Source organism: Sus scrofa, chromosome 10, assembly GCF_000003025.6.
Source record: "Sus scrofa isolate TJ Tabasco breed Duroc chromosome 10, Sscrofa11.1, whole genome shotgun sequence".
NCBI lineage: Eukaryota > Metazoa > Chordata > Mammalia > Artiodactyla > Suidae > Sus > Sus scrofa.
Genome location: NC_010452.4, coordinates 8,349,120 through 8,373,072, shown reverse-complemented (window position 1 = coordinate 8,373,072; position 23,953 = coordinate 8,349,120). Strand labels below are relative to the sequence as shown.

Here is a 23,953-nt window from a genome sequence, read left to right as displayed (position 1 = left end):
AAGGTCTCGGAGCAGGTGACATTCAGGGAAGAGTTGAAGGATCAAGAAAGCGAGCCTTCTGGAAAGTGGCAGAATACTGGGTGGAAGGAAGAGCACGGCCATCGGCTTTAGGAGGGGGTGAGGCCCGGGGAGGGGGTTTGAGGAGCAGAAGAGGGGCCAGGAAGGGGGGAGCCCCAGAGGGGAGGAAGTCATGGCCAGGGGACAAGTAACCAATGAGTCAGACACATTAAGGCTTTGACGTCCACGCAGAGTGAGTGAGGAGCCACTACAAGGATCTGAACGGCGGATCTGGATCTGACCAACTCTTGGCGGGGTCACCCTCACTGCCATGTTGTAAACAGCCTCTGAGGGGGCCAGGGTGCAAACGGGAGGCGACTGCAAAAGCCCAAGCAAGGGGTAAGTACCCCAGGATGAGGGTCATTGCTGCAGTGGTCTGAGAACTGGGAGAGAGAGTGTGTGTGTGTGTGTGTGTGTGTGTGTATGTGTGTGTGTGTGTGTGTGTGTGTCTTTTTAGGGCTGCATGTGCAGCATATGGAGGCTCTCAGGCTAGGGGTCTAATCGAAGCTGTAGCTGCCGGCCTGTACCACAGCCACAGCCACGCCAGATCTGAACCGCATCCATGACCTACACCACAGCTCAGGGCAATGCCGGATTCTTAACCCACTGAGCGGGGCAAGGGATCAAACCTGCATCCTCATAGGTACTAGTAGGGTTCACTGCCACTGAGCCACAGTGGGAACTCCCCAGGAACATCAACTTTACTTTTCATTGTCCTCTTTGCTAGAACTTTGGTGATTTTCAAAAATCAACAGTATCTTACAGAAATCCAGATCTGTCCCCACCGAAGAAATTCTCAGTGTTTGTAGGCGCTGCGCACAGTTCTAGAACAAAAGTGCCCCCCAGTATTCTGATGACTGTTGCTATCAGGAAATCAACATACATCCCCCCTTGGAATGAACTGTGCCCTTGTGGAGTTACGGAAAAGTTAGCATACATTTACACTATGAAAATCAAACTCTTCAAATCAATCAGGAAGCAGGCATCATGCCTGTTTGTGTGGTGGTGAAGCAGGGAGAGGTTCTCAGGGGCCGGAGGATGAGGTAAAAAGATGTGCACGCTGGGGTCAGGCCCTGTAATCATTTCTTCAAAAAGCAAAGCCCAAGCCGCATCACAGCCTCCAGCCCGCGGTGGCGTTTTGATAAAGCGAACACACAGAATGCTAACACCACGGCCAGTCCGTATCAGCCTGCTGACACGGGGGAACCGGGTCAGACGAGACCTCGCCCACCCAGCGAGACGAGGTGAATGACACCACCCAGCCAGAGACAGCTGACACCATCACGAAGTCGTTTTGCAACCGCAGACCCACCCCGGGGGAGATATGGACCACGCTCCAAATGACGAGCAAAACCCTGAAGCTAATAATCCACTCCTTATGCATCCAGCGTCCAGACCCTTGCACGCTATATTCTCCTCACAGCAGCTCATCAGACAGGAACTGTTATCCCCACTTGATGATGAAAAACCGAGGCTCAGACGGATGAGTGATGGGTAAGACACTGGAAAGCTAATGAATAAAAAAGGTGGGAGCGCCCGCTGTGGCGCAGTGGCATCAGAGGCATCGCCACAGCACCAGGGACACAGGTTCGATCCCTGGCCCGACATGGTGGGTTAAAGGATCCGGCAGCTGCAGCCCGGATCTGATCTTGGCCTGGGAGCTCCATATGCCTCTCCTTTCCTACTCTGAGCTGAATGAGACCCCCCACATGCAGAATGAGCTGAGCATATTATTTAAGGAGGCCCTGAGGCTAAGTCCTGGGACCGGCACCGCATACCCAGAGCCCACAGTGCTAGGGGCTAAGGTGAGTTTGCACTGTAAGGAGATTTTGAGCAGACTGTAAATTTAAGAGATTGTTTCTGATAAAAGCTCAAAGTCAGTGCTTTGGAAATAATAATAATAATAAATAGTAACCATTGCTATTGTGCTAGCAGTTTCTGCGCCTTCTTCTCTCTAGGTCTTAAAAAAAATCCTTGCTAAGTACGTTCATCCACATCTTACCGAGACAGAAACCATCTCAGGATGTGATTTCTCAGACTCCCTAAAGAGGCAGCGCCACACCAGGAACCCACACCAGCCCAACTGCAAAGCCTGGCTCCTCCCACCAACAGAGCAAAGAGGTCAAGAGCATGGCCTCTGGGGCCAGACTGCCTGGGTTCAAATCCTGCCTCTGCCTCTTTCTAGCTGCATGGCCTGGGCAAGTTTCTGAACGTCTCTGTGTCTGTGCCTCAGTTTTCTCATTCATAAAATGAAGATAATAAGAGTATCCACTTCACAGGGTTATTATAAGGACTACATGTATCTTTTTTTTTTTTTTTTTTTTTTTTTGGCTGCACTTGAGACACATGGAAGTTCCCAGGCCCGGGACTGAACCTGCGCCACAGCAGTGACAGTGCTGGATCCTAACCCGCTGCGCCAAAGAGAACTCCCCCATCAGTCTTTATACAGCACTGAAAATCCGGCCCAGCACACAGTAAGCACCACGTGTTAGAGACAATTATCGCCACGGTTACCGAGTCACACTGGGCAAAAAGAGCAAGGATGATCAGTTACAGTTGCAGGATTATTAGCCTTTCTTTGAATACCGTGGGGAGAGATGCTGGCCTGCACCACTGCGGGGGTCCCGTCTGCTCCCAGGGTTCACGGATTCTGGGTCACGTCATAACCTAATGCAAATGACGACGATCCAATTTCCTCACGAGGCGAGCGTGTCATTCGATCAGTTTGCAAATGCTGGAGATATTAATAGCCTTGTGCAGACAAAGTGTTTATTATACCTCCTGGCTTTTTTTTTTAAGTGGGTTACTATACCGTGTGTGTCTCCGACGTGGCGCCAGAGTTAGGATCAGTATTAAGGGGATTGGATGCTGTAAAATTCTGGACAAGAGGAGCACAGTATAACTTTTTTTTTTTTCAGTAGCACTTTTTGCAAGTCTGATTTAACAGACAGTCGGCTTTTCTGGCTGACCTCTTTATATTTTACACACCCTTGGGCAATATGAGCAATGAAAGCTGAACTCTGTGTGTGTACGTGTGCACACACGGGATCACACACATGCACACGCGTGTGTCTGGGGTTAGGAAAAGGGTGTCATTTCCATTAACCCCATTAGTGCTGCGGTCCTTGCCATGATAGGAACCTCAGCCTTCATTCTGCAGCTCTAGGGTCCCTTCAACAGCGGGCCAAGGCTGTTGACCTTGAATGCTGACTGTACACCCTTAGGGGGTGTGTAGTTTAAAAGCTTTTACAGAGATGAAATGCACTGTCCGTCAAAAGAGGCTGGTGATTCACTTCTCTGCACTAAAATCCTTGGGTACTTATTTTTGCTCTGTAAACATCCATTCACCCTTTCTCCCCAAATCTGAAATCATTTCATCTATATTCTACAGCTTAAAGCCAAAGACAAGTGGATATGCAAATCCTGAGCTATTAATAGCCTGGGATTTAGCTACTGCTTTGTATTTCCTGGCATCACACTTGACCAACCTGTTACTGTCCACAGGCAAATCCAACAGGACATTAAAATCCAAGGATTAATGAAGGAGGTCAGAAGAGCAGGAGACCAGATGTTCTTCAACTTTGGTTCGTCAAAAGTCAGAGTGGTCTGCAGAGGGGAGAGTTCCCTTGTCACAACAAAGGTGACTTCAACGGAAGCTGGACGCCTCCCCTCTATAAACATAAACGATGCCATTGCTCTTCTTGAGGCCATGGCCAAGAAACTCGAGCTTCCTTGGAAATCCACCGAGCTTGTTTCATCAGCAGACTCTCTTCTACCAAGCTATCTGACACCAATATTTGGGCCACACACCAGCCCCATGGGAGAAGATGACATTTTTCTCCTGATGGTTTATGAGGTATGGACCCAGGATGTGACATACCACCTCCTAGAGAGCTATTTTGCATGATTTTTTAGTGGCCTGAGCTAATAAATGGATCTAAAAATAATCTGGCAACTGACTTGGGCAAGTACTTCTGTCGAGGGCTCTTCCTCTTCGAGGAATCAAAGTCTTAGATGTCAAAATCTGAGAGAGGCCAAGAAAGGAGGGAACTAACATATGTTGACTACCACTCTCCATCCAGCAGCTAAAGACATTGCTTCTTTCTCCCTTACATAAACAGCAAGTGAACTGGCATGACTAAAAAAATTTAGGCATCCCTGTCATGGCTCAGGGGTTAATGAACCCGTCTAGTATCCATAGGTTGCGGGTTCGGTCCCTGGCCTCACTCAGTGGGTTAAGGATCCAGCATTGTCGTGAGCCGCGGTGTAGGTCGCAGATGTGGCTCGGATCCCAAGTTGCTGTGGCTGTGGTGTAGGCCGGTGGCTACAGCTCCAATTTGATGCCTCCCCTGGGAACCTCCATATGCCACACCGGCCCTAAAAAGTCAAAAGCCGAAAAACAAAAAATAAGGCAGCTTGGATCACAAGGCCCACACCACTGACCACTACACCGTGCTGTCTCAATAAGGGTGACTCGTGAACTAGCGACAGCAAGGAAACACTGTAGGAATTAACTGAATCTGCGCCCACTTCAATCTGAGGCATTCAGATACTCCTGCTATAAATATTGCTGGGCTCAGAAAAATCTCCTGATGCAGGCAGAGGGTCCAGCCCCATGGAATTACCTGCTTGTCCGCTCAGTAAGCCAACCAAGATGGCAGACTGCCCCTAGATTCTCATTCCCTTTCTGAAGGAATGAGTTCAGAAGCATTTCTCTGGAGTCTCCAGATTTTGCTCTCCGAGTCCCTCGGGTATGCCTCAGTGAGGAGAAAGACTGCACTGCTGAGACACCACTTACATGTCTGTTCCTCCACTAGACCCCAGGCAACCGGAAGGTGCAGGCTGAGTCTGATTCCTCTCTAGATGACTGGCACCAGTTATGCTGCCAACAGCAGGAGATGTTCACAGACTTTGCTGACCATGACCCTACAGAGCAGGTTGGGCGGTGGATTCAAAAGTGCTGCAACTTCTTGGACATTCCTCCCTCAAGAGACGGGGTCTATTGCTTTCCCCTTTGAACCTGGGCCAGTACTTCACTGGATCAATAGAATAGGGTGAAAGTGAGGCTCTGATGGTTCTGGTCCTCATCTCTTGGTCCCCTGAACCTCACGTAAAATGCCTGACTACTCTTCTGGGACGACCAGGTAGATACATCCTAAAACTACCTAGAGAGGAGGAGTGACTCAGTCAAGCCATCCAAGCTCCAAGTTCAAGGGCAAACTCATCATGGATCCTCCAGATCCGCTCCATGGCCCCTTGACCTCCATCAAGTGTCCCCAGTCAAAGCCACAGAGTTTGAAAAACAGCCCAACCAAGTCCTACCCAAGTCTTTGACCCCTAAAAATCTATAAAATAATTGATATTGAGGCCATGAAATTTGCAGGTAGTTTGGTATCCAGGGACTGGATCACTGAATCAGTTAGAAAGGCACAAATCTCAGTATCCTCGAAGTGGGAAAGTTAGAAATGAGAAGTGTGAAAAGAGTGTGAACTGGTGAGCAGAATCTAGAACTAGCTGAGAGCTCCAAGGCCCTCTGAGGTCAACACCCCTAAATGTAAGCATTCTCTGGTGGTCCCCGGTGGCCAAAAGGGCATGGGTGCCCTTAAGTAAGTTATTCATGTCTTGGGGCTTCACTTCCCTGCTTGTAAAAATCATGGGGGCTTACCCCCCTCCAAGATGGCAGACCCCTTGCTCTCGTTGGCAATGTTCTACTGAAGAAGATTCCCTTTCCCCGTTCTTTCTCCCTCATAACTCTGGGAATGATTTGAATCATAAATACAAGCACGACGTAATCATAAAAAGATGCGTTCCATTTTCCAAATGGGCCAAAACGCTACGTTAAATACTGTAGGTTCAAACATATTCCCAGAGCCCTGGAGCTTTCGCTGAGCGTATTCCAATAAAGGCTGTGCCTTTGGCATCAGTCTCTAAAAAGATGGTAAGGGGTCACTCCTATTTGGAAAAATTGCAGTTTCCGTCTCTGTTCTCCCCCTCTCTTGCCCTTCGCATCGCGGGGCTCCATCCCGTTCCTCTGCCTGGCGATGCTGGTGTCCTTCGGAAGTCAGAGCACGGTCACACCCGCACATGCTCTTCAGAGTCTGTGATCATAACAGAAGTCAGAGGGACCAGGAGGACATCAGGTTTTATATTATATTACCGCCATTCATCACCGTTCTGACAGGCTATTCTGTAGAGAGAAGAATGAGCGTCCCCTTGCCAAACTAAACATGATTTCCACAGAAGCTTGGGTGTCCCGACTCTCACAGGCAGGGAGAGTCAGCAGATGCATCGCCAGCCCTGGACAAGGCGGCCTGGGAACTCGCTCACAGAAAGGCTATCTTAGGGCTTTCCAGCCTGGAAGAGTCTGCCCGTGTGCATTTTATGGGACGGAATGACCCCCAACGCTTAGGCCATGCCTCCCATTGGTGATTCCCAAAGGAGAAGGATCATAGCTGCACAAGAGGAGAGCTTTGCCAAACTCCATCCATCCAGAGGCAAGGCTTTTCCTCTCCAGGAAGAATCAGAATCTTCCTGGAGAGGAAAGGGACAAGGGACAGGTCTTATAGAGGCTTCCCCAGGGCTTTTGCGGGTGGGGGAGTAATTCTTATACCCACAGAAGCACGCGCACCTACACACGCACAGGTGCCTGCTCGCGCATGCGCGCACACACTCGCCCCACCTTGCCACCGCCCCCCGCCCCCGCTTAAAAATCAATGTCGCGAGAAATCCTAATAAATCGTTCCTCCCGCCGTCTAAATACTGAAAACCGATTCCTTGTCACCTTTCCTCTGTCCCTCTAGGGAGCAGATTGTCAACCACGTGTCAAGAAATACCAGAAACTTCAGAGGCTCTGTGCTTCTGAATAGATGCGCTCTCCAAATAGCTAAAGATCTGCCCACTGAAGCACCAAGCATTTCATTTTTCAAAATAACATTTCAGCCTTGAGATGTAAAACTCTCTGGCCCTTACCGGATGTGTTCAGTTTCCTCATCGGCAAGATTCAAAGCTGTTACCCGAAGCATCCCTTTCTGACCTCGGACTGGAAGAGGGGGTTTATCCCTAAAGGCTGCAGAGACTTCCAAATGCACTAATTGCAAATGAAAAGTTGGAGGACAAGCCACAAACGCAACTCCCAAATAAAGAGGCCACAAACAGATGTCCGAAGCCAGGGAGGGTGCCAGAAAGACAAGTCCAAACAGGATTGGCTGGGTTAACTATAAACAGGATAAGAGTTAGGAAAACTGTTCACAACAGGCATTGCATTCTCTGACCTGACCTTCTGGGCTGGCCATCAGTGGGGTGCATGTGTAACCATCTCAAGTCTAAAAGGGCATCTCGGGAGTTCCCTGGTGGCTCAGCAGGTTGAGGACCCAGCGTTGCTGCTGCTGCGGCGCAGGTTCAGTCCCTGACCAGGGAGCTTCTGCATGCCATGGGCATGGCCAAAAATGAACTAAAATAAAATAAAGGGGCGTCTCCTCTTGTCAGAGGTCTTGCCTCCAGCCTTCCTTCTAATCCAGGCTTCGAGTTTCCTGTGGTCCTAGAGAGGGCCAGTGGCTGCCTTTCCGGTGAGTCAGCTGTGTGTGTGAGCACTGCGCCTTCTGATAGGGCGCTCTGGGATCTCTCTGACTTACTTCCTGGACCTTGGCTGGGTTTCAGGAGGTTAGACTGCTGCAGAGCTGAGCTCCAGATAACAGCTCCAAGGAGTTGTTATTCTTCCTTATTTTCCTCTAAAACTACCTCCTTCCAGATTCCCGTGTTCAGTGACATTGAACAAGCTCAAGGTCACGTTCTCCATACAAGGAGCTTCCATCTATTCCATCGGGGGACTTTAATAGGACCCGAGCTGGCCGCTTGTGTCATGGGGTAGCCAGTCTACAGGAACCTCTGGGAAGAAGTTGCTAAGGTCCTCTAAATGACCAGCCTCAGGGGACAGATCCCCTCCCAGAGAAGAGATGGCTTCTGAGAGGAAGACAGAACATCAGGAATCCGCTCTCAGAGGCCACACCTCAGAGCATAAGGTCGGAAGCCAAAGAATAACAGTGACTTAGCAGTTTACGTTACAGGCAACAAAAGCTAAGAGATCTTGCCTTCAATTAACTGAAGGCATGTAACTGAAACAGGGCCAGAGAGCACAATCCATCTGTACAGAGAGCTCTGTAAGAGAGATTTACTTGAAAAAAGAAGGGAAAAGAGGGTGTGGAATCATGTTTTTGTTTTGATGTTTCAAATCTCCTCGCAATACATCTGGTTACCTTTGATCAAGCTGCGTTTTCAGAGAACTCGGTCTTGGCTTTCCCTTCAAATACCACTCCACCCTCTGGCCAGCCTAGTTCCTCCCATTTTTCTTCTATGCTGGCTGATCTATTGAGGCGAAGAGGTAGAGAAAGATGGGCTACAAAGAGCAAATGCGGTGAGCAGCGAGCACTTGGGAGTCAGAGCTTGAATCCCAGCCCTGCCCCTCTGAGCTGTATGACCCTGGCCAAGGGACCTAATTTCTCTGTGACTCAGCATCTTTCTCTGTTAAAAAGGAGAACAGATACAGTTATAAGAAGACTATTTTAAATGGGCGAAGGGGGTCAAAAGGGACCAACTTCCACTTATAAGATGATTAAGTTTGGGGATGACTACAGTGAGCATCTAACTGTACTGGAGCATCTAACAATACCGCGGCATCTCTTTGGAAGTTAAGAGAGCAAATCTTCGATTTTAAAGTTCTCACCATGGAGGGGTGGGAGGGATGGGGGGTGGGGAATGTGTAACTACGTGAAGGGATGGATGTTAACTCATCTTATTGTGGCGAGATCTTTCTGCAGTATATACGTACATCAAATCCTGTGTTGCGTATCTTAAACTAATGCAATGCTGTGTCTATTCTATCTCAATAAATCTGAAAAAAAAATCATGTCTCATCATGCAAACTTCATGATAGAACTGTGACTACTAACTGAGACATAGCTACGGAGGGCTTAGAAAAGGGGCTGGTACACAGAAAGCCGACTTTGTCGGATGCTCTCAGAACACATGTTAAAATATGAAAGTCTCAGAGTTCCCAGAATCTGTATCCATGAAGATGGGTTCGAGCCCTGGCCTTGTTCCATAGTTTAAGGATCCAGCATTGTCAAGAGCTTCAGCATAGGTCAAAGATGTGGCTTGGATCCAGTGTTGCTGGGGCTTCGGCGTAGGCCGGCAGCTGCAGCTCCGATTCAACCCCTGGCCTGGGAACTTCCATGCACTTCAGGTGAGGCCATAAAAATAAAATAAAATTTAAAAAAACTTAGAAGTCTCCAGGGACAGGTCTTCGAGGATCCATTTTAATAAGGAAGAATGACTTTCCATGAACACACATGTAAACTAGCACTTGGAAACTGAACAACTTTAAACTCATTCTCTGAGATTTCATACACAATGTTCCATTTGTACGGGAATTTTTCCATTTTCATCACACATGCAAAGTCTTTTCCAAATTACCCAAATGTCTACAATTCAGGACAATGAAAGCTTTCTGCATACAGATGTCAATTTCTTTCTTTTCCTCAAGTGGGTCTGCTTTTTTTTTTTTTTTTTTTTGGTCTTCTTTGGGCCACACCCACGGCACATGGAAGTTCCTGGGCTAGAGGTCAAAGTGGAGCTGCAACTGTCACCTACACCCCAGCTCACAGCAACACTGGATCCTTAACCCACTGAGCGGTGCCAGGGATCGAACCTGCATCCTCATGGTTACTAGTCTGGTTCGTTACCGCTGAGCCAGGACAGGAGCTCTGTGAGCCCGATTTTTAGTCATATTGTCTCACATGCCTCCTCCGTAACACTGGGGTTCGCCGTTGACCCTGCTTAGTCTCTCTCTACACACCTTCCCTAGAGGGCCACCCTCTGCCCTAGTCTTTTGTCACCTCCTGCCACCAGACACCATTGCTTTGGGGCCCTCGACAGGCCCCTTCAGAGAAGACCTTTGCACAGGTCATGGCTTCTTTCAAGAATGACCATCCCTCATGGTGTTGTAGCAGCTATTTCTTGAGGCTCCACCCAAATGTCAAGTCCCCAATGACATGTGCCCAACTCTGCCCTCCACATACACTGTTCACAGGACACTCGGACACATTCCCTGCAAACTGGTCCGCCGCTCTCACCAGACCCAGCGCTTTTAAAGGAGTGATTTCATGTGCATCAGAATCCCCTAAAGAGCTTGTTAAAAATGGAGGTTCTGATCTACCCTCTGTGCACTCTGCTTCAGTCTGTCTGGGGTGGGGCCTGGGAGTCTGCATTTCTCCCAGCTCCTAGGTAATGCGGATGCTACTGCCTCCTAGCCCACATCAAGAGCAAGCTGTTAAGAACATCCCTCAGATCTTGGTAACTTGGCATCATAATCTTCACCATCATCATCACCACCATCACCATCGCCATCATCATCATCATTATCAGCATCATCACCATCATCATCACCATCATCGCCATCATCACCAACACCAACATCATCACCACCATCACCATCATCATCACCATCGCCATCATCAGCATCATCGCCATCATCACCACCAACACCATCATCACCATCATCATCACCATCGCCATCATCATCATCATCAGCATCATCAGCATCATCGCCATCATCACCACCAACACCATCATCACCATCATCATCACCATCCATCGCCATCATCATCAGCAGCAGCATCATCGCCATCATCACCACCAACACCATCATCATCACCATCATCATCACCATCGCCATCATCATCATCATCATCATCAGCATCAGCATCATCGCCATCATCACCACCAACACCAACATCATCACCACCATCACCATCATCATCACCATCGCCATCATTATCATCATTATCAGCATCATCACCATCATCACCACCATCATCACCATCATCACCACCATCTCCATCATCATCAGCAGCAGCATCATCACCACCATCAGCAGCAGCAGCAGCATCTTTTGACGCAGCCGCCTGGCAACTGTGCTTAGGGAGATGAGATGTCAAGGCTGCCTGAAATAACAGAGGACAGAGGTGAACAGAGGATGTGAAGCTCGTGGGGGCTAGCTAGGAAAGGGGGGTAGCGTCAGAGAGGAAAAGGAGGCAGGATGAGACTAGTGAAGAGCCAGGAGGTGGTGAAGAGAGGAAGAAAAGAGAGTGAAGACAATAGGAAGGAAGTGATGCGGGGAGAAAAGGAGAAAGGGGTGGCTGCTGGATGGGAAAAGGCAAGTCGCTGACATCTCTCCTTAGGGTGGGATTGATCCTATGCCATCTGACTTTCCGGAGCAGAGGGTGCACTTCTGCACTGGAGCCCTCCCAAGGGTGGGCATTCCAGCCACTCATGCTCAGAGCTGCCCCGCTTCACGAAAGGCTCTTCCAGATACCCAGGATGAGCTGTCACTGTAAGAGGAATAACCACCGAGGGTCTATCTCTTGATGGTGGGTGTAGAAAGCGGTGTCTGTCAGTTCAGATGACCTCTGTCTTTGGAAGTCCTTTACCCTAGGACCTCAAACCGCATGTCCAATCAAGCAACACAAAGCAAAGTTACCTGATACAGTTCGATCCGTTGTTCAGCCACTCTGGCTTTTGGGTTTTGTAAACGAAAGACTCTGAACTCTGCCTTCACCAAATTGGAAGCATTCTTCTCCATCGCTGAGACGTCAAATCGGACAATTCTGAAGTAGGGTCTGTAGAAAGTGGGCGGGATGGCATCTGTAAAAAGTTAGGGCAGTCATTGAAGATGATAAAATCCATTGTTCTCTCCAAAAAAAAAAAAAAAAAAAAAAAAAAAAGACCACGCAGCACGAGACAGTCTTAAGAAACCATACGGGAATTATCTACAGAAATGATTTCGTCGCCAATGACCAATTTAATATCATTAACAATTTCACCAAGAAAAAAAAAAAAAAACACATATGCATTTGGTTACAGGAGTAGCAGATTAATAGGGATTAGCAAACCACTTCCAACTCCATTTGCCGGCACGACGTTAACCCTATCCTTTGAAAGTTGACGGACTGGTGGAAAATCTTAGATGGTTATGAACTGGAACAAGTTCATGACAGTTGATGCCTGGACAGAGCTGTTAAGCTTGCATACACTTTAATCACATATGCCAAGAAAATAGCTCCTAACGGCAAGCAGTTCGCCCATGTATTTTTTTTCCTTGAAATGTTGGCATCCAGACACTCTGCTCTATCCAGGTTCATGTACTGCATCTTTTCTGGCTTTCACACACATATGACCAAATACACCCTAGTCAAGTTAGGGTGAGGACATTTGAATAAAAATACACTCATACTGGCTATATCCAGGCCAGTCTTAGAATTCTTTATTCAGCATAAATGCCCATTGGTGGAAGAGAATCCTAGATAATGAAGAGAAAGAATCAACCCAGATTCCTTCTGGTCGGAGCCAGGAAAAATACAGAGATGCAGAGAGCACACAACAATTTCAAGTTCATGGGCTGCTGGACTTCTGCTGTTGTTTTGTAGCAATCTTTCCCCCGCCTTTGAACATGTAACTGGAGCCTCCATCAAACCCAAGCAAGTTCTAATTCTATCCCCATGCTTCCTAGACAACACCCACTCATCCAGCACCTGCACTGAGCAGGCCACTTGTTATAGGTTTTCTGCAATACTCTCTTTTGTTATTTTTTTTGCAATACTCATTTCTGTAACACTCTTCCAAATCTCCTGCAAGGAGTTCCTGTTGTGGGACAGCGGAAACGAACCTGACTAGTTTCCATGAGGATGCTGGTTCAATCCCTGACTTCACCTAGTGCAGCAGGGACCTGTATTGCCGTGAGCTGTGGTGTAGGTCACAGACATGGCTCGAATCCTGCTTTGCTGTGGCTGTGGGTAGGCCGGCAGCTATAGCTCTGATTCGACCCCTAGCCTGGGAACTTCCATAAGCCGTGGGTGAGGCCCTAAAAAGAAAAAAAGAAAAAAAAGAAAAAAAGAAACCTCCTGCAAGCGTACTTTTATTATTCTGGAATGTTCCACGCAACTCCGGCGGTGCCATTACGCTCTACCCTCTCCTCAGTTGCGTCGCTTCATTACAACATAATCATTCAGCTTTTATGCCTCCTTAGAAATGTTTTTATTACGTCGTTATTAATGTTTGTTTATTTTGTTTCCCCCCATGAAGTTTTAAGAATCTTGCCAACCGCCCATATTTTCCAGGTCCTTCTTTTTCCCCACCAACCTAGGACCGGGCTCTGCTCACACGGAGTTCACCAAATACCCACTGTTTGCACAGTTGGTCATCAACAGGAGTCTTGAAAGACTCAGGCATCTGGCTATTGGCAAGACTAGCTTCTTATTAAATAAATGAACCATCCTGCTGATCTTAAAATAGAAATGAATACCTTTTGCGATTTCCTGGGAAATCCATGCCCCCACGATTGCACAAAAAAAATAAAATGCCAGGAACGCACCAACACTTCTTCATCTTAGGAACACTGCACTCTTTTTCCTCATACAGGCTTTTCTCCAGGCCTTTCCCATGAGCTGCTTTTCTGAGAAGACTCTCAGAAAGCAGCTCATGCAGGAGCTCCCATTGTGGCGCATCGGGTTAAGTATCCGAGAGGATGCAGGTTCGATCCCTGGCCTCGCTCAGTGGGTTAAGGATCCAGCGTTGCCGTGAGCTGTGGTGTAGCTCGAAGATGCAGCTCGGATCTGGCGTGGCTGTGGCTGTGGTGTAGGCCGGCGGCTACAGCTCTGATTCGACCCCTAGCCTGGGAACCTCCATATGCTGCAGGTGCAGCTCTAAATAGACAACAGAAAGAAAGCAAGCCAGCAGCTCATGGGGAAGAGGTGAATTTCAAACCCCACTCTGCTCGATGATGCTTCCCAAGTGACCATGTGGATTGAGGCTTTGTAGCTCAGAGGTCTCAGAAACACATCAACAAACAAACCCTCTGCAACCTAAAGCGTCCAGGTTTCAGAGTGAAGAAAATGTTCTTGCACACATGGGCACATGGGCACGGCCCAGGGCGCGACTTCTGGGAGCTACCTGGTGGACAGCTTCAGGTGGGCAAACTTCCGCACAGGCACGAAGGCTTAGGGAGCTCCCTGGCCCGGCCATGGGCAAAGGGGCTGCAGGAAGAACTGCCACTTCCCTGCACTGGCCCAGGCTCCCTCCAGGTGGCTGCACAGGCGGGCCTCGCCTGACCCACTCCGCTGAGAACAGGCCGGGTGCCCGGGCATCGAGGCCTGGGGCTGGGGCCAGGCTCCCTGGCTTCTTACACGCTCTCATCCGGCCAGGACCTTCTACAGGCCTATGGCTGCGTTCATCTTCCCGTGGCTTCCCCGTCACATGGCAGAAGCTTTGAATGTGCTTTGGAGGAGTGTCACAACGGGCAAAGCTGCTTCGGTGCGTTTCCCGTCCTTAGGCAGAGCAGACACCGCCTGCCAGGCGTGTCCCCCTCCTCTCGGTGGACCCCTGCAGGCCCGTTCTACTCCCACAGACACCGCCTCGTGCACCCCACCCGCCCCAATCTTATCCATCCATCGAGTTTGTAAATAAGTGCTCTTGAGATTTATTTTTATTCTCTTTTGTGTTTATTAAACTTTGAACAATTTTTTTCCCCCTCCTGGTCTTCTGCCCAATCACCCGCTTGCTTTTTATGGCCACTTTGGACCCGGAGGTCAATTTTGTTTCTCCTTCTTCTAAGCAAATGGTCCAATGATCCCGTCCGAGCCTTTCCAGCTCTGAAGGGGTGTTTGCAAATATTTACGGGAGAAGCTGGGTGGTTAAGTGCGTGGCTCTGCTCCGCTCCCTGTCCCGGGCCGACAGCCCTCCTCCGCTTGGGCCATTATAACCCCTTCGGCTGTTTCAACGGCCTGATAACACCATCCATGTACTGGGCTCTTGTTTTAGGAGTCAAAGCAGTTGATGCAGGAGGTGACATGATGGGCAGTGCCCACAGCACCTCGGCCCTGGTCTTGGGAAGGGACCAGGACCAGGACACAGCAGCGTTTCCCAGGCTCCTGCTCCAGCATCCCGGAAAGCGAGCTCACTGGATAAAGACCAGGGACTAAAGAACTGACGACCACTTCTAAGGGTCCATCCCAGCTGCCCCACCCCACCCCTCCCCCCGCACTGTCACCTGCTACGAGCCCCCAGCCCCCTGGCTGGCTGAGGAACTTGAGTGACTTGCCAAATACTTCTGCACTGGGAGTGGGGGGAGCCCAGCAAATTGCTGGCATAGCCTGTGAGCCCTGCCCTTACCTCATAAAAGCTTTCGGACGTGAGGTGCAGAGACGTGGGTCCCTCCACACCCAGCCTTGAGGCTGAGCCTCGTTTCTTGGGCTCTGGGCACCGGGCAGCCTGGTAGTTATTTCATGGTTTGAGCAACCCGGATCCACCCACCTGGCCTCGGAGGGCATGCAGCTTTTCCCTCCGCCTTCCAAGAACCCACTTCCCCCTCCGGAAGGGGAGGTCTTTCTAAAGGCCTCTGGAATTCCAATCCGGTTCTTCTCCCATGGCCAGCTCGCCAGGGACCTTGGCTGGACCTTCACTAATTTGTCCACGCTCATCCTGGCTGGCTCATTCCTCTCCGCTTTTTTTTTTTTTTCCTTTAGGGCTGCACCCATGCCATAAGGAGGTTCCCAGGTTAGGGGTCGAATCGGAGCTGCTGATGCCGCTGGTCTACACCACAGCCACAGCAACACGGGATCTGAGCCGCCTCTGTGACCTATACCACAGCTCACAGCAACACCGGATCTTTAACCCACTGAGTGAGGCCAGGGATCACACCTGCGTCCTCATGGACACTAGTCAGGTTCATTACCGCGGAGCCGCAATGGCACGGCCTCTCCTCTCCACTTCTGACCCACTTTTTCAGGTTCCATCAGATGTGTCTTCCTCCAGCTCTGTGGATCTCAGACCACCAGGCTGGTCCTGCTCCCCAACACTGTCTCACGTGCCTTCCTCTTGTGGAAAAGCTTGCATGTGGGAGGTTCCAGAATGTCACCCAGCAATGGGATTCCACTCACCGCAGCCCTGGCTACCCACCTCTGCTAAATCCTATTTGGTGGAACGGGCGGAGGGAAAAGAGAAAAGGAGGCAGTCTAGCTACTGAGTAACAAAGAGGCCGTGCGGAATGCCCGGTGATGGCATGGCATCCCGAGCTGCTTTTACAGGCATTATATTTGGACTTGTCATCTGTTCCAAATAACATATTAGCTCATATAAAAATTAGCTCTATTATTTTTTGCCTCTTTTTTTTTTTAAGGCCACCCTTGCAGCATATGGAGGATCCCAGGCTAGGTAGGGGTCGAACTGGAACTGCAGCTGCCTGCTCACGCCACAGCCACAGCAACGCCAGATCCTTAACCCACTAAGCGAGGCCAGGGATGGAACTGCCATCGTCATGGATCCTCGCTGGTTCGTAACCCCTGAGCCACAGCAAGAACTCCCTATTAGCTCATTCTAAATTATCTTCTCCCTGTGCGAGCAGGAATCTTCGCTTAGAGTTCATTGGGTCTCTACAGCCCAGGGATGGCTTCGTGGGCACATGACCAGGGTGGCTGCACTGGGTCCCAAACTCAGAGAAGCCTGACACTTGAGTTGGATGCTCTGTGGGCACCACCTTGAAACCTGGGTCATTTCCTCTTGGCATTTAGGCTTCGTCGACGAAGTCTGATGGGACCACAGGGCACACGGGGGCAGGGGGGGACCTCACTCGCGTGGTTTTCCCCCTCCCATCACCCCCCCAGGACTGGGGCTTGGGAAAAGTGGCATCAGGCACGCACACCTGAACCATCTCGGGGCCAGGCGTGGGGGCAGCTGGTTCTCTGAGGCTGCGACGCCCTCGGAGGCAGCTCGGCCGGACCAAGTCGCTGGCCCTGCTCAGCCAGCTGCAGTTAGAGGATCTCAAGGCAGGGGGCCCATGAGGCCCCTTGAACTTTAACCCCAAAGCAAAAAGTCCTAGCTACGGGCAACGGGGCCAGCATTTGTTTTTTCTGAGCCGGTATCTTCATCTGATCAACAAAGAGGTAAACCCCTTTCCCCCTCCTATGTGCTGACCCAGACTGTCAGGATCACGCAGATGAGCAGAAGGGGTGTCTGAGCACTGGCTCTAGCTCAAACATCCCCCCAAAACGTCCCCTTCCTCTCCCCCCTTTCTTTTTTTTCCCCTCTTTTTAAATTATAGTTGATTTACAAGGTTGCGCCAATTTCTGCTGTACAACAAAGGGACCCCGTCACACACACACATATATACGTATATTCCCTTTCTTGTCTTATCTTCCATCGTGTTCTATCCCGAGAGACTGGATAGAGGTCCCTGTGCTGTACAGCAGGACCTCACTGCTTCTCCATTCTCCATGTCATAGTTTACATCTACCAACCCCAAACTCCCCTCCCATCCCACTTCTCCCTGGGCAACCACAAGTCCCTTCCAGTTACCTGAACTTTAAATACAAGCTAGTTTCTCTTTAAGGGGAGAGGTTGTTAAGAGGCTTACAGAGCAGCCCAGGCCCTTGCGGTTTGGTGTGGACAAGAAGATCCTGAATAGCAGGGTTTCTCAAGAGTGGGTGTGGGCTAGGGCCCAAGCTCTGCATTTAACCAGCTCCTTAGGCAACTCTTCAGTACCCTAGCATCTGAGGACCACTGATAGAAACCACGGAAGAAAAGGAATCCACAAAGGAAGACCGAAAGACAGAGGAGCAGCTACAATGGACAGGTTTTTATCTTTTGCAAGCACTGATCACTGTCTAACACGCTCTAAAATTGACTAAATAATCTATTGTTTATTATCACCTGTCTCCTGTTGCTAAGACGTAAATGCCATAGGGGAATCTTTGTCTATTTTGTTCAATTAAGTATCTAAACTATTCAGGAAAGTACACAGAACATAATAGCAGCTCAAGAAATATTTTGGAATGGTTACAAAAACAACAAGGAGCATCTAAACTTTGGCTCCCACATTACATGCAGAAAAGACTAAGACAGAAGAAACGGCAGCAACACAAGAGCTCCGGGGCTCTTACAACGGACAAATAAATCCCTCCGTGATAGGCACCACCTTGACTGCTCTGTCCTTCTTTTTCTTTTTCTGGCTGCACCTGTGGCATATGGAAGTTCCCAGGCTAGGGGTCAAATCCGAGCTGCAGCTGCCAGGCTACGCCACAGCCACAGCAATGCAGGATGCTTAACCCACCGATCAAGGCCAGGGATCGAACCCACATCCTCACAGACACCGTGTCAGGTTCTTAACCCACTGAGTCACAGAGGGAACTCCTAAGAAGATGTTTTTCATCCCCATTTCACAGATCAGGAAATTAAGAACACGAAGAGTGACATAACTCCTGGCTAAGGTCAAGGCGAAGCTGGTCTGTCAATCCAAAGCTCTGGCTTTTCATCCCAATAGTCTGCTTTTTGTGAAAGGAGCTCCTGATGGGGGCTGAATCCACCCCTGGTGGAAATCCCAAGATCCTCCATGGAGCATCGTTGCAAAAATGGGCACCAAGAAGTAGCTTCTGCACCGCTACGGATCTGTCTGACCTGGCAATACAGCTCGAGAAAATTTTTTTTGACCACACCCTCAGCATGCAGAAGTTCCTGGGCCAGGGATCAAACCCATGCCACAGCTGTAACCTAAGTCAGAGCGGTGACAACACTGGATCCTTAACCCACTGCGTGACCAGGGAACCTCAAAGCTGGAGAAACTTTAATGCAAGGCCCAGTATTTTCGCCGAGACTCATTAAAAGAGCAGCCCTGATTTGGAGACCTGGGGCTTGCCGAGGGGCCGAGCTCCCCTATGAGAGACCCTTGGCTAAACTCCAGGGCTCCCAGGGTCTTTCAGGCCTTCTTCTGGATGTGCCTGGTGTCTCTGTCTGCAGTAGCACCCACTGGCTTTAACCCCAAGCTTCACAAAGGAACAGAACAGATGTCACTCCCTTTTCTATAAAGGACTACACTTGCCCTGCAGCTCGGCAGCAATGGGCACGGAGTTCTGACAGCCCCTAACGAGGGGAGTGGCCCCTTATTCCTGACAGGCCCAGCTTCGAGGGAAAGAGTTGGGGTTCATTAGCCACCCCAGGAGCACAGCCAGACATGCAACCCTCCGAATGGTTGGAGGGCCAGAAACCCGCTTCCATGCGTGTGCGCACAGATGCGGCCAGTGAAAAACCAAGACAAGTGTGTCTGGGGGTTTTTCTCAAATGTGTCTTGGCACACGGGATACGGATTTGATTTCACTACCACATCCCAAGCCCTGCTGACATTCAGGTCACAGCAACTGAGCACAAAATGACTGAAGCATCAACAGCGCATCAGCAGTGGTTTCTGATTTTCTCGCGGCCCGCGCTCCTGCTACACGTAACACAGCACCGGGCATCTGGGATGGAAAGTGGGGCGCCTCCGAGAGGGGACGGTGTCAGACCTGACGTGCTGCTGGCACTTGTGAGTCTGAGTGTGTCAGCATCAGCACATGGGACCTGGCCCCGCTCCCTGCTATCTGAGATTCTGCGCGCTGTCAGCAGGCATGCCTGGGCCCCTTCTTAAAGGGGGCCAAAAAAAAAAAAGGGGGGGAAATCACGGTGGTTGGTTTGCTTGGACTGTGACAGACATGCGGTCTCTCGTGACTATTCCACAGTTGCCAGCACCCTCGTAAAACCCCGCCTACAGGGACCACACCTATTTCGTTTTGATTCCTCGACTTTTCTCATCACGCACGGGACTGTGGATGGAGAGGGTGTCTGGACCTACCTTTTTTGGCAAGTGGACACTGATGGGTCCCCTTTCCAATAATGGTGGGAGTCCATCCCCCTACGTGAGCCAGACAAGCGAAGCCACTCTTGTCTGCCACTGTCTCATTCTTTTTTTTTTTTTTTTTTGTCTTTTGTCCTTTTTTTCCTCTAGGACCACACCCGCAGCATATGGCGGTTCCCAGGCCAGGGGTCTAATTGGAACTGTGGCCACCGGCCTACTCCACAACCACAGCAACACAGGATGCAAGCCACGTCTGCAAGCACAGCTCACGCCAACGCTGGATCCTTAACCCACTGAGCAAGGCCAGGGATCAAACCCTCAACCTCATGGTTCTAGTTGGATTCGTTTCTGCTACACCAAGATGGGAACTCCTCTTTTTCTCTTTTTTTCTTTTTTTTTTTTTTTTTTTGCCTTTTTAGGGCTGCACCGCAGCATATGGAGGTTCCCAGGCTAGGTGTCGAACCAGAGCTGTAACTGCCGGCTTACACCACAGCCACATCAATGTGGGATCCAAGTCGCATCTGAGGCCTACACTACAGCTCACGGCAACACCGGATCCTCAACCCACTGAATGAGGCCAGGGATCGAACCTGCATCCTCATGGATACTAGTCAGATTCGTTACCACGGAGCCACAAGGGGAACTCCCAGTCTCATTCTTTAAAGCACATAAAACTCTTTTTTTTCCCTCTCTCCCTCATTATCTTCTCTCTTTCTTTTGCTCCATTTTCTTTCTCTTTTCTTACTTCTCTTCAATCTATAAAATGAGGGCAACAGAGTCATGATTTGGGTCCACTAATGGCCTTCCAAGCGCCCAACGCCCTCATGATATAGTGATCCATACAGTTATTCCAGAACCCAGCCACGGCTCCCATCACGGTCCGCGGAAAGAAGGCAACACGTGCTGATTCCGCTAACACATTCCGCTTGGCGTCTGAGGATCTCCCTCTCATCTCTTAATGGGTTAGCAGCACGCTTTCTTTTTAATCTCTTTTTACAGACAGAGAAACGAGTAAAAGCCTTCCAGGATGACACCAGCCACTGGCAACATCAAGATGAAAATGCACAATCTTGGATGTTCTGGCTCCGCCCTGAAGAGAGCCTGCTGATCTCAGAACAAACAAACTTCAGCAGCGCCCTTTCCAGAAACTACTGCACTTTCCCTGCAGCTCTCTGATGACACGTGTGGACTGTCTGACAGGCTTAATGGGTGTCGTGGCTTCTCATTAGCCTGAAAAATCTCTCTCTCATCTTTCTAAAATTACAGCACTGATGCATACAATGGCTTTCGTGGGTCTTGCAAGGCCAGCTCATCTCTGCCTTGTCTGTAAGCTTCTTGCCTGGGGCCTAACTTCTTTGTCAGGCAGTCACCTGCTTACTTTGAGGCCTTGTGCTGAAAGGCAGCTCTGCCCTGAAGCTAAACGAAGAAGCAACAGGGCACACCCTGCTAGGATGGCATGCTATTTACCAGTTTAACCAAGTGGCACGGGTCATTCCTGCTCACGTATTAAATCCATGCCTGGGGAGTGAGTCCAGGCAGAGAGGAATAGATGGTCTGGATCATCTCGTTTGAAAAGGAAAAAGCAAATACAGCGAACGTTCACTCTCTCGGAAACTCTGCATTGCGCTTAGAAATGACAGCACAGAAGGGGGTGGCCGGGGACTTACCACGTGCTCTCTCCCAATGTCATTGGTATCTAATTCCTCTTACTGCACTTTTCGTACAAGCCAAGCCAAGCCACTCTCTCCCAGAATTCCTTCTAGTGCCAGAGAACTCAAAACCCGGGCTCGAGACCTCCGGCCAGTCTCCGACAGCTCCGCAGGCACAAAGAGCTTTTCCCTACCTTGGGCTGAGATTCACGTACCCACAAGGCTGACCCACTGGGTCTGGATCTGCCACCCAAGACCACTTATCCCCTGTCCACTTGACCCGCCTCAGCACGTGTGACGCCAGACCTCAGAGCTCCTTGCCCCCATTGCTTTCCTTTTCTCAGCAAACATTCCTCTTTTATTATTTTTCATGAGCGCCTTTTACCTTCATGGATGGTCTCCTCTTTGCTTTGATTTTAAAACTGTGACCCTTAAATCTGAACAGAATTCTCAAGGCAGACTAGAGTAGAACTATCACCTTCCTTATTGTGGAACTGATACTTTTATTAATGCATCCCAACAGTGAATTATTCTCATTGTCTCTCATTCTCTCTTTCTCTTTTTAATCTCTGTACTTGTATCCTATTTTCTATGAGTTTCGAATGCATAATAAGTTAGAAGTCTTTGGTCTTCTCCATACAAATTATTTATCAGGAGTCACTATCTTATATTTTACACCCCGAGGCTCCTTTTGTGTGTGCATTTTACAACACAGCCCTATTCAACATGTACTTTTTGATCTGACTCATTTCAAATACTGCTGAGAGAGACTCGAAGTCTGATTTGGTGAACCCGGGCACTGCCTTGTGAAACAAAATTGCAGAGGACAGAGTCTTATCTGTCAGAATTGTTCTTTCTGTGGAATGCCAGTCTTGAATCTCAACTAGAAAGATGGCAGGGAGTAAGACCTGCTCTGAAGGAATTTTTAGTTATCAGATATCCTTATTAGCTTTTCCGTAGATGGTCACTCAGTACTGTACAAAGAATATTAGTGTTTCAAAGGATGGTGCTTCTTAGGGTTGGTAGATGTATTCACTAAGGGCGTGTGCTCTTCCCCCATCCTGTTTGTACTGGCAACAGAGCTGTGGGCAATTAAGATATGGGAACATACAGGAATTATAGGAATTCAGATGAACTGTGGCATGACCCAGTTCTGGAATGGAGCCGCAGGTGTTATGCTTGTTTTAAGAATTTGTGTTCATTTGGGCACTAAGCAGCTTTCTGTTCAAGGTTGGGCCACCATTTGCGACAGGAGGAAAAAAAAAAACCAGTCTTTAAAAGAATCTCCACGACAGAATTAGACCATGGCTAAGTACTTGGAAATGTTTGAGTGTGTCTTATTTTTATGTAATTATCTGAGAGCCAAGATCTACGTTTAGCTTCAATCTCATGACTTTGGTGTCTAGAGGCTTAAAATGATTTTAGTTTGCTCTTAGGGACCCTGGGTGAGAAAACTGACTAAATAACAGCCACCAAGATCTCCAAAGAGTGAATCCAACTTGTCCCAAGTTACTTTACACCCCAGCAAAGAGGGAAGGCGCTGTAATTTTGAGAATGGAAGAAGAATTCTCAAGAAAAAAAATGAGTTTCTTCTCTTTGGGGAAGCCTTCCCTCTGTCTCTGATTATCCTTCGAAGCCTTCAGAAGTCTTACCAACAAAGGTCAAAACTCAGGTGCTTTCTGAAGCTGTCTCTGCTCTCTTTTCTCACAGGTTGTGTAGACAACACAGGACAAATAATGCCTTCATTTAGTTCTAAGCCAGAGGCTCTCCTACACTTCTTAAAAAGCATTTACTAAGTCTGCTTTAAAGAAGAGCCCTTTGAATAAGCCAGGGCTTCTTCAACATATTAGGATGAAAGCAAAGAGAACAAACTCCCAGGGGGCCACAGTGATGTACAAACACAGAAGAGAATACACAGTAAACCAAGGCAAAGAGATGCAACCATCATGAAGTTTACCTGCAGGTACTTCAGGATGCTCTAAAATCACAGGAGTAACTCTCACCAGGTGAGTTACCATGTGGTCCTTGACACACCATATTCTGTTTCTTGTCATATTGCATTGGTTTCATTAGGCTATTTTTAAAGCCTCGACCACATATCTGAGGGATTTTCACGTGTCAGAGAGCCAATGCCATTCTCTCATCAGAATACATTAATTGAGCTTTTAAATGTGCAAGAGAAACAGAGGTTCCTGGAGAAGAAGACATGCCTCGCACAACAGAGCGCCCACGTGACACTGTCCCGAGAACCTTCACCGCCAGAGGAGATATGACCAGGAAAACTCGATAACTCCTCTCAGTTCCCAGCAAGGCCTCCTCGACACCCCAAGAATCCAAGAATTCTCTTTATCAGAGAGCAAGTCGTGTGGTTGCTTGGCGAGAGCACTGGATTAGAGGTCCCTGGGGGCCAGCAAGAGGCCTGCATGCATCAATTTACCTCATCGGGGACCTCCCTTTTAGCCCCTCCTGACCAGGCTGCATGCTGGTCCAGTCCTGGGAGGACCGGTCCTGGGAGCACTGGCTCTATACTGGAGGGAGG

At 49.1% G+C, this 23,953-nt stretch overlaps 1 protein-coding gene across 6 annotated transcripts in view; it reads right to left on the bottom strand.

Annotated features, from left to right (window-relative positions):
• Nucleotides 1-23,953, bottom strand: part of TGFB2 (transforming growth factor beta 2) — a 129,172-nt gene that overhangs the window by 62,235 nt on the left and 42,984 nt on the right. For all 6 annotated transcript variants that reach the window (XM_021064295.1, XM_021064293.1, XM_021064294.1 and 3 more), the window contains one exon: nt 11,591-11,754. In XM_021064295.1, coding sequence (XP_020919954.1) covers nt 11,591-11,754 — 164 coding nt within the window. The remainder of the gene's footprint in view (nt 1-11,590; nt 11,755-23,953) is intronic.